This window comes from Alosa sapidissima, chromosome 20 (assembly GCF_018492685.1).
Source record: "Alosa sapidissima isolate fAloSap1 chromosome 20, fAloSap1.pri, whole genome shotgun sequence".
Taxonomy (NCBI): Eukaryota; Metazoa; Chordata; class Actinopteri; order Clupeiformes; family Clupeidae; genus Alosa; species Alosa sapidissima.
In genome coordinates this window covers 32,057,485-32,072,484 of record NC_055976.1, presented here as the reverse complement: position 1 = coordinate 32,072,484, position 15,000 = coordinate 32,057,485, and the positions used below count along the sequence as shown (strand labels likewise).

General features: G+C 43.6%; 1 protein-coding gene across 4 annotated transcripts in view; it reads left to right on the top strand.

Moving 5' to 3' along the window:
• LOC121693954 (adhesion G-protein coupled receptor G2) overlaps nucleotides 1-15,000 on the top strand; it is a 59,378-nt gene that overhangs the window by 13,165 nt on the left and 31,213 nt on the right. For all 4 annotated transcript variants that reach the window (XM_042073841.1, XM_042073840.1, XM_042073842.1 and 1 more), the window contains 2 exons: nucleotides 12,622-12,672; nucleotides 13,622-13,834. In XM_042073841.1, coding sequence (XP_041929775.1) covers nucleotides 12,622-12,672; nucleotides 13,622-13,834 — 264 coding nt within the window. The remainder of the gene's footprint in view (nucleotides 1-12,621; nucleotides 12,673-13,621; nucleotides 13,835-15,000) is intronic.

Here is a 15,000-nt window from a genome sequence, read left to right as displayed (position 1 = left end):
GATGGCCATGCAAATTACGGTAGTTTTCCGGGAGAAATAACAAAACGGGAGGGTGCCGGGAGATGACCTTGAAATACGGGAGAACCCAGGAAAAATGGGAGTGTTGACAGGTATGCACAAGACCAACAAATAGACTACAATATAACGACTTGAGTTATTTTCTGTTTACATCGGAATTGTCCACAGTGTTATGGATCCATTTGTCTGCAAAGCAACATAGGCAACAACAACATCTATCTTTAGAAATACAGGAGCAGCTGTAGAATGGTTATAGGAAAGTTTGAGAACCTGTGGCCTAAAACATCAACGTTTTGGGCAATATTGGTGGTTGCATCTTAGATTTGAAGTGAATTGGGTCGCAATAGTCTGTCATTTTTAAAAAGTGGGTCCCCAGAAAAAAAGTTTGGGAAACACTGCCGTAAGCTACAGAACGATACTAAAGATCACCTTGTTGAAGTCATACAGTAGGTTAGACTAGGGTAAATCAGAGCCTAATTTTTTATCAAGCTGGGGCCAGAGATGATGGCCTTTGGTGAACAGTTTGGGCCTACTCAAAATGAGTAAAACCAAACTTGGTGAAATCTCACACTTTTTTCCCTTTCCACATTGCACAGTAGTTTCATTAATTCCAATCAGAGGAAAGAAAGACACATGCAGTTTTTTTGTTTAATTAATTTGGTAGTTGTATTATCTGCTAGCTAGGATATAAGCCTAATGCAAAACCATTTTCTAACCATTTTTTTTTTTCTAAGCAGTTTTTTTGTTTAATTAATTTGGTAGTTGTATTATCTGCTAGCTAGGATATAAGCCTAATGCAAAACCATTTTCTAACCATTTTCTAATTGTTATCCAAGATGGCGGCGCGTACACACGCAGCGACCTCTCTCTGTCCTAACCGTACGGTGTTTTGTTCGTTTAAAAAGTGTTTGTCCGAAAGTTTTACGTGTTCGTCTCGTCTTACTACGTCGTACTACAAGTACAGCAGCCAGTTTTTAATCGACATCTGCAAAAGCAAGTTTTGCAGCGTTCTGGACTTTGCAACAGAGACGCTAAAGGAACTCGGACTACTCCGGCCTGCAACAACACCGGACTCGCCTGCTACTCCTCCCCCGGAAAGAAAGCGTCGGAAGCGGTGTGCGAGGAAGCAGAAGAGGGGCAAGCGCGGAGGCGTCCGGGCCAGGCTAGCGGCCAGCCCAACTCGCCCAGCCATACCATCCATTCTCCTGGCAAATGTACGATCACTGGACAACAAAATGGATTACATACGACTGCTGAGATCAACGAACCGGACAGTAAGTAACTGCTGTGTGCTCGTCTTCACTGAGACTTGGTTAAATGACAACATTCCGGACTCTGCTGTACAACTGGAGCAGCTAGCATGCTATCGAGCAGACAGGGCCATTGTAAAGGGAGGTAAATCACGAGGAGGAGGAATCTGTGTTCGAATGGTGACGAATGGTGCCGGGACACTGTAGTAGTATGCAAACACTGCTCACCACTGGCAGAGTTTATGATCATAAAGTGCCGTCCTTTTTACCTGCCAAGGGAAATTACTGCGATTCTGCTAGTCGCAGTATACATCCCGCCTACCAACAACAACAGCGATAAGAACGCGGCTCTCAGTGAACTGTACCAGGCTGTCAGTGAACAACAGACGGCACACCCAGACGGTTTCACCATCTTCACTGGAGATTTTAACCATGCTGATCTTAAAACTGTACTTCCAAAGCTACACCAGCATGTTGATTTTCCAACAAGGGGAGATAACATCCTGGACCTGGTCTACACTACACACAAAGGAGCATACAAAGATACCCCCCTCCCCCACATTGGACTTTCAGACCACATAACTGTTATGCTAATGCCCGCATACAGACAAAGGGTAAAAGCAAACAAACCGGTTCGTAAGCAGGTAAAAGTGTGGCCTGAGGGAGCCTCCGATGCTCTTCAAGACTGCTTTGACACAACAGACTGGGAAATGTTTAAGCAGGCAGCCACTTACAACAACCGGACAGACATAGAGGAGTATACAGACACTGTAACCTCTTACATCACCAAGTGCATTGATGATGTGACCCACACAAAAGACATCATCACTCGGGCTAACTGGAAGCCATGGCTGACAGGGGATGTCCTCAGGCTGCTGAGGGCCAGAGACAAAGCCTACAGAGCTGGGGATGAAGCTGGCATGAGAACAGCGAGAGCCAACCTGTCCCATGGCATCAAGGAAGCAAAAAAGGAATACACTCACAAGATAACCACCCACTTCAAAGACAGCAGGAACGCACAAAGCCTATGGCAGGGCATTCAGGCCCTCACGGACTACAAGCCCGCGCCACAGAGCTGTGAGAGCAACATCCCTCTGCTCAACAACCTGAACCGCTTCTTTGCTCGCTTTGAAGCACAAAACAGCACCTGCCCACAGAAGACCCATCCCCCTCTACATGAGCAGCCCCTGTGCCTCTCTGCCGACAGCGTGAAGAGGACACTTGCTGCTATCAACACCCGTAAGGCAACAGGTCCAGACAACATTCCAGGTCGTGCGCTGAAGGACTGCGCAGGGGAGCTTAAGGATGTCTTCACAGACATCTTTAACACTTCCCTGAAGCAAGCCATCGTCCCATCATGTTTCAAAGCTGCCACCATCATACCTGTGCCGAAGAAAACTGCTCCATCCTGCTTCAATGACTACCGCCCTGTGGCACTGACACCCATCATCATGAAGTGCTTTGAGCGGCTTGTCATGTCACATATCAAATCCATTCTCCCCCCCACCCTGGACCCCTTCCAGTTTGCATACCGAGCCAAGCGGTCTACAGAGGATGCAATCTGCTCTGCCCTCCACCCAGCCCTCACCCACCTGGAAAAAAGAGACTCATATGTGAGATTGCTGTTTATAGACTTCAGTTCTGCATTCAACACCATAATACCACAACAACTCATCAGCAAACTTGACAAACTGGGACTCAGCACCTACCTCTGCAACTGGCTACTGGACTTCCTCTGTCAGAGGCCTCAAGTAGTACGTGTTGGCAACAATACCTCAAGCAGCATCACACTGAGCACAGGGGCCCCCCAAGGCTGCGTGCTCAGTCCGCTGCTCTTCACCCTGCTGACGCATGACTGCACTGCAACCTACAGCAACAATCACATAGTGAAATTTGCTGACGACACAACTCTGGTGGGTCTCATCACCAAGGGCGACGAGACCCAATACAGGTTGGAGGTCGACCATCTGACCACGTGGTGCAGGGACAACAACCTCCTGCTGAACGTCAGCAAGACCAAAGAGATTGTTGTTGACTTCCGGAGAGGTCACACCCAACACCTGCCACTGACCATCGACGGTGCTGTGGTGGAGAGAGCGAGCAGCACCAAATTCCTGGGGGTGCACATCAGCGAAGACCTCTCCTGGACCACCAACACTGCATCACTGGCGAAGAGAGCTCAGCGCCGCCTGTACTTCCTGCGGAAACTCAGGCGAGCAAGTGCTCCACCAGCCATCATGACCACATTCTACCGAGGCACCATTGAGAGCATCCTCTCCAGCTGTATCGCTGTGTGGGGCGGAAGCTGCACTGAATACAACAGGAAAGCCCTGCAGCGCATAGTGAACACAGCTGGAAGGATTATTGGTGCTTCACTCCCCTCCCTGAAGGACATTTACACCACCCACCTCACCCGCAAGGCGACCAAAATTGTGAGTGATGCAAGTCACCCCGCTCACAATCTGTTCGATCTACTGCCCTCTGGGAAGAGGTACAGAAGCCTGCGCTCCCGCACTACCAGACTCACCAACAGCTTCATACACCAAGCTGTAAGGATGCTGAACTCTCTCCCTCCTCTCCCCCCTCCACCCTCAGCTACATAACATCCTGGACATTGGACCCACAATGGCCGCGTGCACTACTCCACTTGCACACTTGCACACTTGTACACTTTACAACTTGTTGTTGTTGTCCTGAAAACACAACACATCTGCTGCTCTTACATAACTTGCACCACTATGTCACTTTCTTTCTTACTTAGGTCAAACAGAACTACACAAGCCTTTTATTGGCCTGACTTTGCACTAGTATTTTATTGACTGTCTATGCACAATTTTCAACCAAATTTTGCTGCTCTTATTTTTTTCATTATTATATGTGCCCTCTTATTTACTTACTTTTTTGTTTACTTGAATGTTATGTTTGTCTGTGGACTTAAATTGGTAAAATATGTCTTGTCTTCACCGTGGGATAGTGAGAAACGTAATTTCGATCTCTTTGTATGTCTGGAACATGTGAAGAAATTGACAATAAAGCTGACTTTGACTTTGACTTTGATATTTTGGATAGATTGGTTATCGATAGGCATAAACAGGGCGCCCAATGCGTGAGACACGCATTTCAATTTGTTCACACACTCACACGCCACACCTTGTATTGCTGTTGTACCTAAATTAAAATCTGTTTCAGAGCCACCAACCCCAACCCCACCCCTACCATTCCTCATATGAGGCTGACTTCTGCGCTGCAGAAGACGTGCTAAAAACACCGCCACTAGCTCCCCTCCCCCAGCTTACTTCCATGACAGTAGCCAGCAAAGACAGGCCAAGAGCAGCTTCACACATTAGATCAGCTTGTGGGCCATTAGCAATCTTATATATATACTATATATATATATATATATATATATATATATATATATATATATATGTATATGTATACTTAAAGTGTCGTGAATATTTCCCTCTCCGTATTAAAAATCCCAGGGACACAAATCAATCAGAAGGAGATAGTATACAATATAAAAGTACTTTATTATAAATATTTGTTAAAACGAATAGCAATTGGAATAGAAAAATTGGAAAAGAAATACACGCATTTTCGCCTGGTGAGACAACCTCAAGCAGGATCTTCCGACAAAAATGTGCATTTCTAGGAGAGAGATCGTGCGCATAAGTGACAATGATTTCTGGTGGTAGCAGAGTAATGGATACCTACAAGAATTGTTTCGAATAAGACAAAACAAAGATGGATGAAATCAGGGCTCTACAGTGCGCCCATTTCACTCGCACATGCGAGTAAAAATGATGCTGTGCGAGTGCAAAGAAAATATTTAGGCGCACTGGTGCAAATGACTTCTAACCATGTCAATGTTTGTCTACAAAATACACCGCAACATCGAGAAACATTACTGGTGCAAACCATAGAATCACGTCGCGAATGCAGCATAAAAACTACACCTCCCATCAACGTTAGCAGTTTCGCGTTGTGACTCGCTAGTAGTCGCTTCTATCAAATCCAAGAGCGCGCAGAAAAAGTGGAAAGTTAGACTAGCCAGCCAAGATGCAAAGATTGAAGAAATTAGTTCTTCTATCCACCGAATTCATTGGATATCGGAGGAACAGGATGAGATTCTGAGAATGCAGTGAGAGAAGGAAAGGTAACCTAACAAGCCTTTTAGCCCAGTTGACGTATTGGCTGCAATATGCAGAATATAGCTGTAGCGAACCGGCACAAAAGTACCCTCCCGTAATACTCCCATTTTATTCAAAGGTAGAACGCTACTGACAACTCCAGGCTTCCACGCATGCTTGTTTGTTTACATCGAATACAAGCTGAAGTGCAAAACGAAAGTAGACCTAACGTTTGCCTACTGCCCCTATCAATGCAGATATTTCAAATAAAAACTAAAAGTATAAAACATATATCCTTGATTAGCCTATGTTGGTAGCCCTGGCAGCAAATGTAATTTCTAGATTTCTAGGCTACTATGTTGGGTTTTGTGGAAGAGAAAATGGACTGTTTTAGTAGTAGTATTAGGCAGTATGCAGTCAGATAGGTCACCATTGGCATATTTGGTTTAGCTATAGATGGTTTCACAAATAAATAAATTAGCCTACATTTGGCAGGATACTTGATATACAGGCTAAATGCAAATATGGCAATGTATTATATTATTTTACATTAACAAAATGTAGGAAAATAGAACAGACTGAAAATAAAGTAGGCACTGATCTTTAAAATCCTGTTTCCTGTAGCCTAAATGTTGTCAGTCATTCTTAATGTGACTTAACTGACTGTGTGCCCAAATTTTTGTCTGTGCTCCTAAATTTTTTAACTTGGGCGCACAAGTGCTCCTGAAAAAAAATGTTAGTGTAGAGCCCTGGATGAAATGTATCTACGCAATAGGTATCCGCACGCAGGGGGGAACAGCGAGTCAAGTGAAATACATCAACCTATTCTGTTCTTGCTGTTTGTCTCACGATACAGCCTGTACTGAAACTATAGAAAGCCCCAGACGAATAGGCAAGATGTTTTGTGGTGCGTTGGAAAATGAGACATTTTTTATTTATTTTTTTCCCCGAAAAGTGGGGTAGCCACTGGCCTCCTGAGCCAGTGACGTTGGAAGTGGGGGTTGTGACATGCCGGCTCGATGCATGAAACATGAATGGGGAGGCCACACACTGATTCCATAATAATCAAGATAATTTATTAATTAAAGGTAAATTTAACAGAGACTAAATGATAACGGGGTGTAGTGTAAGTCAGTATAATGGAAGGAAATCAAAAGTGTCATGCAAAATCAGTCTAGGGGTTTAACAGCCGAAGGACAACGAAAGCCAAATGCCAGGAGGAGGAAGCCGGGCTGGCTTTTGTGGACGCAGGAGATTTATAGTCCTGCCAATCAGGCACACCTGAACACCCACACCTGCTCAACAGGACTAGAGAAAGGGAGAGCGGTAGAGAGCACAGGCACACCAAACAGGGCGGGGTCTAAGACCTGCTAATATCCGTCACAGGGTGCACACTAAGACACTTGTCTATTTTCCTTGTAGACAGACCCATGGCTACACTAGACAGGCAACTGTGTTCTGTTCCCAGAGCATGCTTTCTCTGTCTATGATCTGCAGGCTTAGGGCCTCTTCGACGAGGAGATTGCCCGCGGATAATTTGCAGCACAATTGAATGGTAGCCTATTATGGAACCGCGGACCGAAAGAAAAAGAAACTAAACATTTTCCTGATTAGAAAATATTTCTTAATTTAGTGTTACACACGGGTGAAAATCAATAAAAAATCCTGATGGGAGCAAGTGTGCGGACAATCCACTCTTTGTTAATTTAGTGTCAAGAGACATGCAATTGGGGGGTAGTGATGTCAGCGCGCATTCAATGTAGGTGCGCGTCTGCGCAAGTAAAACTGAACCACTGGAGATGACGTGTATAGAAGCAACAAACAACGTTATTTAAAACAAAGAATGAAGCGGATCCTTGCTGTCCATGAAAACAGCATAGAGACTGGCTAGTCTAATCCAAAAATGTAAATAACAGGTCTTTGAATTGACACGCGAAATGAGCTGTTGTAGGCCTATAGTAGAAAATATTGTAGTAAATAGCCTGGTGATAGCACAGCTTTTAAACATTTATTTCACTCTCGCTGGAGAGCGGGCTGTTGCACAAACAAATGAATTAGGGTGATGATCTGCGTCTCTCACCAAAAGCTATAGTTTTGCTAACCCATTCGCACAATAAATAATTCTGAAAGGTTCTCTCCATTGTTAACGTGCAATATTTCTCCATGTGGGGCAGTGTCAATTATTTTGCAGTCACTTTGTCTGTTTTTATAACCCAGAAGGATCAATATACTTACCAATGGATAGCTCTGTGTCTCCTCTTTCATCTGATATGCTTGCCATATCTATGCGATCACGAGTTCGCGAGTAATTCAATCTAGAGTAATAGGTGCGCAGGTGAACGCAGAGAAGTATAGACTGTAAATATGATGCAATTTGATTTAATTTCATGATTTTTTTATTTTATTTTCATACTTGATAGTACAGACAAGTGCGTAGTCTCGTTGGAAATCCCCACTTTTGCTCTGTCACGCAATCTTGCTGCAATGAACAGTTCCAGAGCAATGTAACAGAGAAGAAAGGATGTGTTTTTTGACGCACTTTGCATCAATCGGGTTCTAAGGGTTAATACAAAATAGCTTATTGGATGTCCTCTGCCTCAAAACTCTCCATATTTCCATATACAAATATATATTTTCATACTAGGTTGCTTTCTTGGCTGTTGTGTTTTGAAATGCTGGCTATAAATGTAGAAATGGCTGTAAATGTTGTCATAATGCGAGTAATAATGGTAACATATGTACAGTATATCTTCATTGATTTATCTACACATCAATCAACATTAATTAACAATATTGTCTTTAAAAAATGCCATCCAACACATGTTTACTTTTGTGCTCAAATCACCAGATGAACAAACTGAAACTATGCAAACTTCGCTTCAGATGTTACTGCAGCTCTCTCTGGGCTCACAGCTTCTCCACTGCATCAGCCATAAACGTTACGCAATACGCAATAAAGGACCAGTGGACTGTGTGCCACAGAAGGCTGTTTCAGGCAGCACTTTATTTATAAACGTTACGCAATACGCAATAAAGGACCAGTGGACTGTGTGTCACAGAAGGCTGTTTCAGGCAGCACTTTATTTATAAACGTTACGCAATACGCAATAAAGGACCAGTGGACTGTGTGCCACAGAAGGCTGTTCCAGGCAGCACTTTATTTATAAACGTTACGCAATACGCAATAAAGGACCAGTGGACTGTGTGCCACAGAAGGCTGTTTCAGGCAGCACTTTATTTCCGCTGGAGCGTCAGCAAGCGCATCTGCACTTTTATTCTGCTCCTTCCTGTTCACTCAGACACTAAACATGTTTCTGCCCAACAGTGCAACACTTCAACACACACATAAATCCTTCAGACAGACAGACAGATAGATAGATAGATAGATAGATAGATACTTTATTCATCCCAAGGGAAATTTTAGGCATCCAGTAACTTATACAACCATATCACAACAAACACACACATATATCTCACACACATAAAAATCACTCACATAAATGTCAAATGTAAAAAGGGCATATGAAGTGATTATAAAGGTCTGGTCTGGACTGACCATGATAAGGTGACCATGATAAGGTGCTATGGTATGGACTGACCATGATAAGGTGCTATGGTAGTGTGTGTGCAATGGTGCTATGGTATGGTGACCATGATAAGGTGCTATGGTAGTGTGTGTGCAATGGTGCTATGGTATGGTGACCATGATAAGGTGCTATGGTATGGTGACCATGATAAGGTGCTATGGTATGGTGACCATGATAAGGTGCTATGGTAGTGTGTGTGCAATGGTGCTATGGTATGGTGACCATGATAAGGTGCTATGGTCTGGACTGACCATGATAAGGTGCTATGGTCTGGACTGACCATGATAAGGTGCTATGGTATGGTGACCATGATAAGGTGCTATGGTATGGTGACCATGATGAGGTGCTATGGTATGGTGACCATGATGAGGTGCTATGGTATGGTGACCATGATAAGGTGCTATGGTATGGTGACCATGATGAGGTGCTATGGTATGGTGACCATGATGAGGTGCTATGGTATGGTGACCATGATAAGGTGCTATGGTATGGTGACCATGATGAGGTGCTATGGTATGGTGACCATGATGAGGTGCTATGGTATGGTGACCATGATAAGGTGCTATGGTATGGTGACCAGGATAAGGTGCTATGGTATGGTGACCATGATAAGGTGCTATGGTATGGTGACCATGATAAGGTCTATGGTATGGTGACCATGATGAGGTGCTATGGTATGGTGACCATGATAAGGTGCTATGGTATGGTGACCATGATAAGGTCTATGGTATGGTGACCATGATGAGGTGCTATGGTATGGTGACCATGATAAGGTCTATGGTATGGTGACCATGATAAGGTGCTATGGTATGGTGACCATGATGAGGTGCTATGGTATGGTGACCATGATGAGGTGCTATGGTATGGTGACCATGATAAGGTCTATGGTATGGTGACCATGATGAGGTGCTATGGTATGGTGACCATGATAAGGTGCTATGGTATGGTGACCATGATAAGGTGCTATGGTAGAGTGCTTTCTTTTTTATTCCCATCATCAAATTCCTGAATTTTTGGTCAACGTTTCCCGAAACACCAGAGCTCATGAAACTTGGTGGGCATGCGTGTGAGTGTGTGGGGGGGCATGTTACCCCACTAGACTTTTACTTACTGAAACCCCCCAAAAATGTTTTTTCCTAAATAACCACCTGAACGTAACACCGAAGATGACCGCATTTATATGATATGTTGGTCTCAAGGGCCCACATCAACCTAGCCCATAACCACTTATTTGTGATTTGCGGAGTGGTAGATGTAGCCTATAGCTCTGACCAGCTAAGAAAATATAGGCTAAAGCAAAGTCCTTTTAGGCAAGTCCCTCCACTCGGCGGCTATATCGCAACGCTTTTTGGGCACTCACCTATTCAGCAGAAATGCGCGTGCGCAAGGCTTCACGACACCAATCTTGCTCTAGCGGCGAGTTCACAACACATGATTGGGAAGATGTGTTCACAACACACCACATGATTGGCTCAATGTATTCACATGTCGACATTTTGCCGAGGAAGGGGTGGGATATGTGTAGACAACGGCAAACTAACCCCATGCATTTCTATGGAGGATTTTTTGAGTGCTGTGTCTCCTCATTAGAAAGTCTGGCTAAAGTAACAGCAGACCTACAGAATATTCTAAATTGGCTAATTTCCTTTCTCAGTGTCAGAAATGTCACTTGTACTGACACATATGAATTTAAACCATGTTCAATTCGAAAGCATCTAGCTAGTGACAGGAAGATTTAGGAGGAAAAAGAGAGCAAACTGTGTAACCTACCTGATTCCACATTCAGTGTTCAGTATTTGGCCTATAATTTAGCCGGTCGTGTTACTCTCTTTTTTCACCACACATGTGTTTGCATCTCTGCAAATTGACGAGCATGATTTATTTTCGCGGACAGGATGTACAAGAGTGAGCGACAGTCAAATTTTGTACCACTATGCGGTATATCTAGTCTGGCCAGTGAGTCATCATCTCGCAAAGAGACACTCTCCTGTGTGAGACTGTTACCATGGTTACTAATGATGACATCACCTGGGATCTGCGAGCAGGTCCTGGGCATAGAAGCACAGGTATTCCAGTCACAACTGTGACGGTCTAGCTACGACCGCACATGACTGGTGAACTGTCAGCACTCGTCCTCTACACATCAGCTGATATTTGTGCACACACACACACACACAACACACACTCGTACATGGGCCATTGCTATGTGGCTAGCACTTTTAAGATGTGTAAGAAACAACACAACACGGAGCTATTAGCAATGGTGGCACATTTATTGTTTGTCTGAATTAGACACATAAGTTTGAATGTTTGTCAACCGATAGCTACCGATTCGCGTTCATGGCGTTCTCTCGTTCCAGCTTCTGAAGGTCCGGTGGCAAAGGAGGGCCGACTGGATCGCATGGACTGTTTATTGTTTCCGGGCGGTATTGGACCGTTCCATTAGGTTAATTGATTGTGAGGTATTTCGAGACGGAACTGATCAAGCCGCATCGATGATTAGTCTTTCCACATGTAACCAAGTTTATTATTTAACAATGTATTTAGCTCATTCTGCTAGTGGCAAATTATATATATTTATGCTTGTGGCCCAGGGTCTGTCTTGTCTATTGTGTGTTAATTGATTGTTTAGTGTTTACCTGTCTATGTTAAATGGTGCTGGCCGCCAGGTATATGTTCCCCTCTGTCTAGTCTGATGTTAGTCTTGTCTGGCCTATGTGATGTGTAGGGTACTGTGAGTACTATGACTGCTGTATTTTGATTAGAAGCTAAAGCAGATTTTTCATACTGGTTCAATCTCGCAAGATTAGATGCTAAAGCAGAGTTTTCATACTGGTTCAATATCGCAATTTTGGAAGATTATTATTAGCATTTTTCTGTGCATTTTTCTATGGACTCTTCTGCTTGGTTGTTCGAGCCAAGCCGAATAATAAATTACTGTCCATCTTCACTACTGTCTCTGCTTCTTTGGCCACACCCACATTACCTCGTTAATGGTAACTTCCGCTCGGTTCCATTACAACAACAAATCAAAATAATTAATACGACAATTAATTGATAATTGTATTACTTTTCATTCAACTCAGTACACTTACCCCCATTTTGAATAAAATTAATAAATCATAAATCATAATGATGTGCTCACCATACTTAATGCTTTAGTTGATGTGTTGTTCATGTATGAGGTCATGAATGACAGACTATGAACTCATGTAAATTCCTGATGATTCATGAGATATTAAGGAATGAAGTAATGCGTAAATCATGAATTAATTAATGCATGAGTTCATGATAATTGATGTCCCCTTACCGTAAAGTGTTACCCAAAATCCTTATACCTTCGATGATGACCAACACAATCCTTATACCATCGATGATGACCAACACAATCCTCATACCATCGATGATGACCAACACAATCCTCATACCATCGATGATGACCAACACAATCCTCATGTCCGTTTGTTCTACAGCGGAGTCATTAACAGTAGATCTTTAGGTTAGCTGAGAAGCGAAGCAACTTGGCTACAAATAACTGTAAATTGTGCTACATATTTCTACAGAATAACAGGTTTATTTGACAACACAATACCAAGTAGGTTTACTTTTGCCTTTTGATGTTTTTGCTTCCAGGCGCTCTGAGTGAACCCTTTTGCAAAGACGGGGATAGTTTCCAGGCTCCAGGTAAGAGGAGACACCTTTAATCTCCATCATTCATGTGATTCCACTATCTGATGCTGTCAGAACAGAAGAATCTATCAAAACTTCATGTCCTCAGAGATCATCTACTGTATGCTTCAACAGCTCACACACATCCCCTACACACACACACACACACACACACATACACACACAGCAACCCCCCTACACACACACACACAAAGCGTCCCCTACACACACACAGCAACCCCCCCTCCCCCCAACACACACACACACACACACACACAGCTCCCCTCACACACACACACAGTAACCCCCCTACACACACACACAAAGCGTCCCCTACACACACACACACACACACACACATAAAGCGCGCCCCCCCCCCCCCCCCTACTCATGCACTCACATACTCACACACTCACCATACTCACACTCACATACTCACACACTCACCATACTCACACACTCACCATACTCACGCACTCACATACTCACACACTCACCATACTCACGCACTCACCATACTCACGCACTCACATACTCACACTCACATACTCACATACTCACATACTCACACACTCACCATACTCACATACTCACACACTCACCATACTCACACACTCACATACTCACACACTCACATACTCACACACTCACCATACTTACATACTCACACACTCACCATACTCACGCACTCACATACTCACACACTCACCATACTCACACACTCACACACTCACACACTCACATACTCACACACTCACATACTCACACACTCACATACTCACACACTCACCATACTCACACTCACATACTCACACACTCACCATACCCCCTTACACACTCACCACGTCAGGTGCATGTTGCTGTGAATGAAAGTGTCTTTAATTGAGGTGTTGTCTTCCAAACTAATATGTGCCAGCTTGCAGTACATGTGGCAAAGCTCCAAGACCTTTTCTTTGTTCACCAGTGAACATCTCGTACAACAACGAGACAGATGGATTTAGTGTCTACATATCCACGTGTGAACTGGAAGTCACTAACAACCTGCAAAATTTCACCTGCCGTTGGATGGGGAGGCCATGTTATGCCCAGTGTTCCGGTGGGAATGCGTCTCTGGTGAACCTGACTGACCCCAACTATGTGTGTCTTCATGACAAATGCGCAGGCTTCTACTTACATGGTGAGCGATGTGCAATACAAAACAGTAACAAAGTTGTTTACAAATACATAATGTGTGAAGTTGATTTTGTTGTTAAGGCTCATAGGCATATAATATGAGGGATAAGGTATTGTCTGGGTTAGGGTGACATATAATATGAGGGATAAGGTATTGTCTGGGTTAGGGTGATATATAATATGAGGGATAAGGTATTGTCTGGGTTAGGGTGACATATAATATGAGGGATAAGGTATTGTCTGGGTTAGGGTGACATATAATACGAGGGATAAGGTATTGTCTGCTAGTCTCTTCTAATCTCCAACACAACACATATTACCCAGCATGCCCAAGACACATTTACTATGCACTTCCATTACACATCTAACAACCCAACATGCCCAAGACACATTTACTATGCACTTCCATTACACATCTAACAACCCAACATGCCCAAGACACATTTACTATGCACTTCCATTACACATCTAACAACCCAACATGCCCAAGACACATTTACTATGCACTTCTATTACACATCTAACAACCCAACATGCCCAAGACACATTTACTATGCACTTCCATTACACATCTAACAACCCAGCATGCCCAAGACACATTTACTATGCACTTCCATTACACATCTAACAACCCAGCATGCCCAAGACACATTTACTATGCACTTCCATTACACATCTAACAACCCAACATGCCCAAAACAACCCAGCATGCCCAAGACACATTTACTATGCACTTCCATTACACATCTAACAACCCAACATGCCCAAGACACATTTACTATGCACTTCCATTACACATCTAACAACCCAGCATGCCCAAGACACATTTACTATGCACTTCCATTACACATCTAACAACCCAGCATGCCCAAGACACATTTACTATGCACTTCCATTACACATCTAACAACCCAGCATGCCCAAAACAACCCAGCATGCCCAAGACACATTTACTATGCACTTCCATTACACATCTAACAACCCAGCATGCCCAAGACACATTTACTATGCACTTCCATTACACATCTAACAACCCAGCATGCCCAAAACAACCCAGCATGCCCAAGACACATTTACTATGCACTTCCATTACACATCTAACAACCCAGCATGCCCAAGACACATTTACTATGCACTTCCATTACACATCTAACAACCCAGCATGCCCAA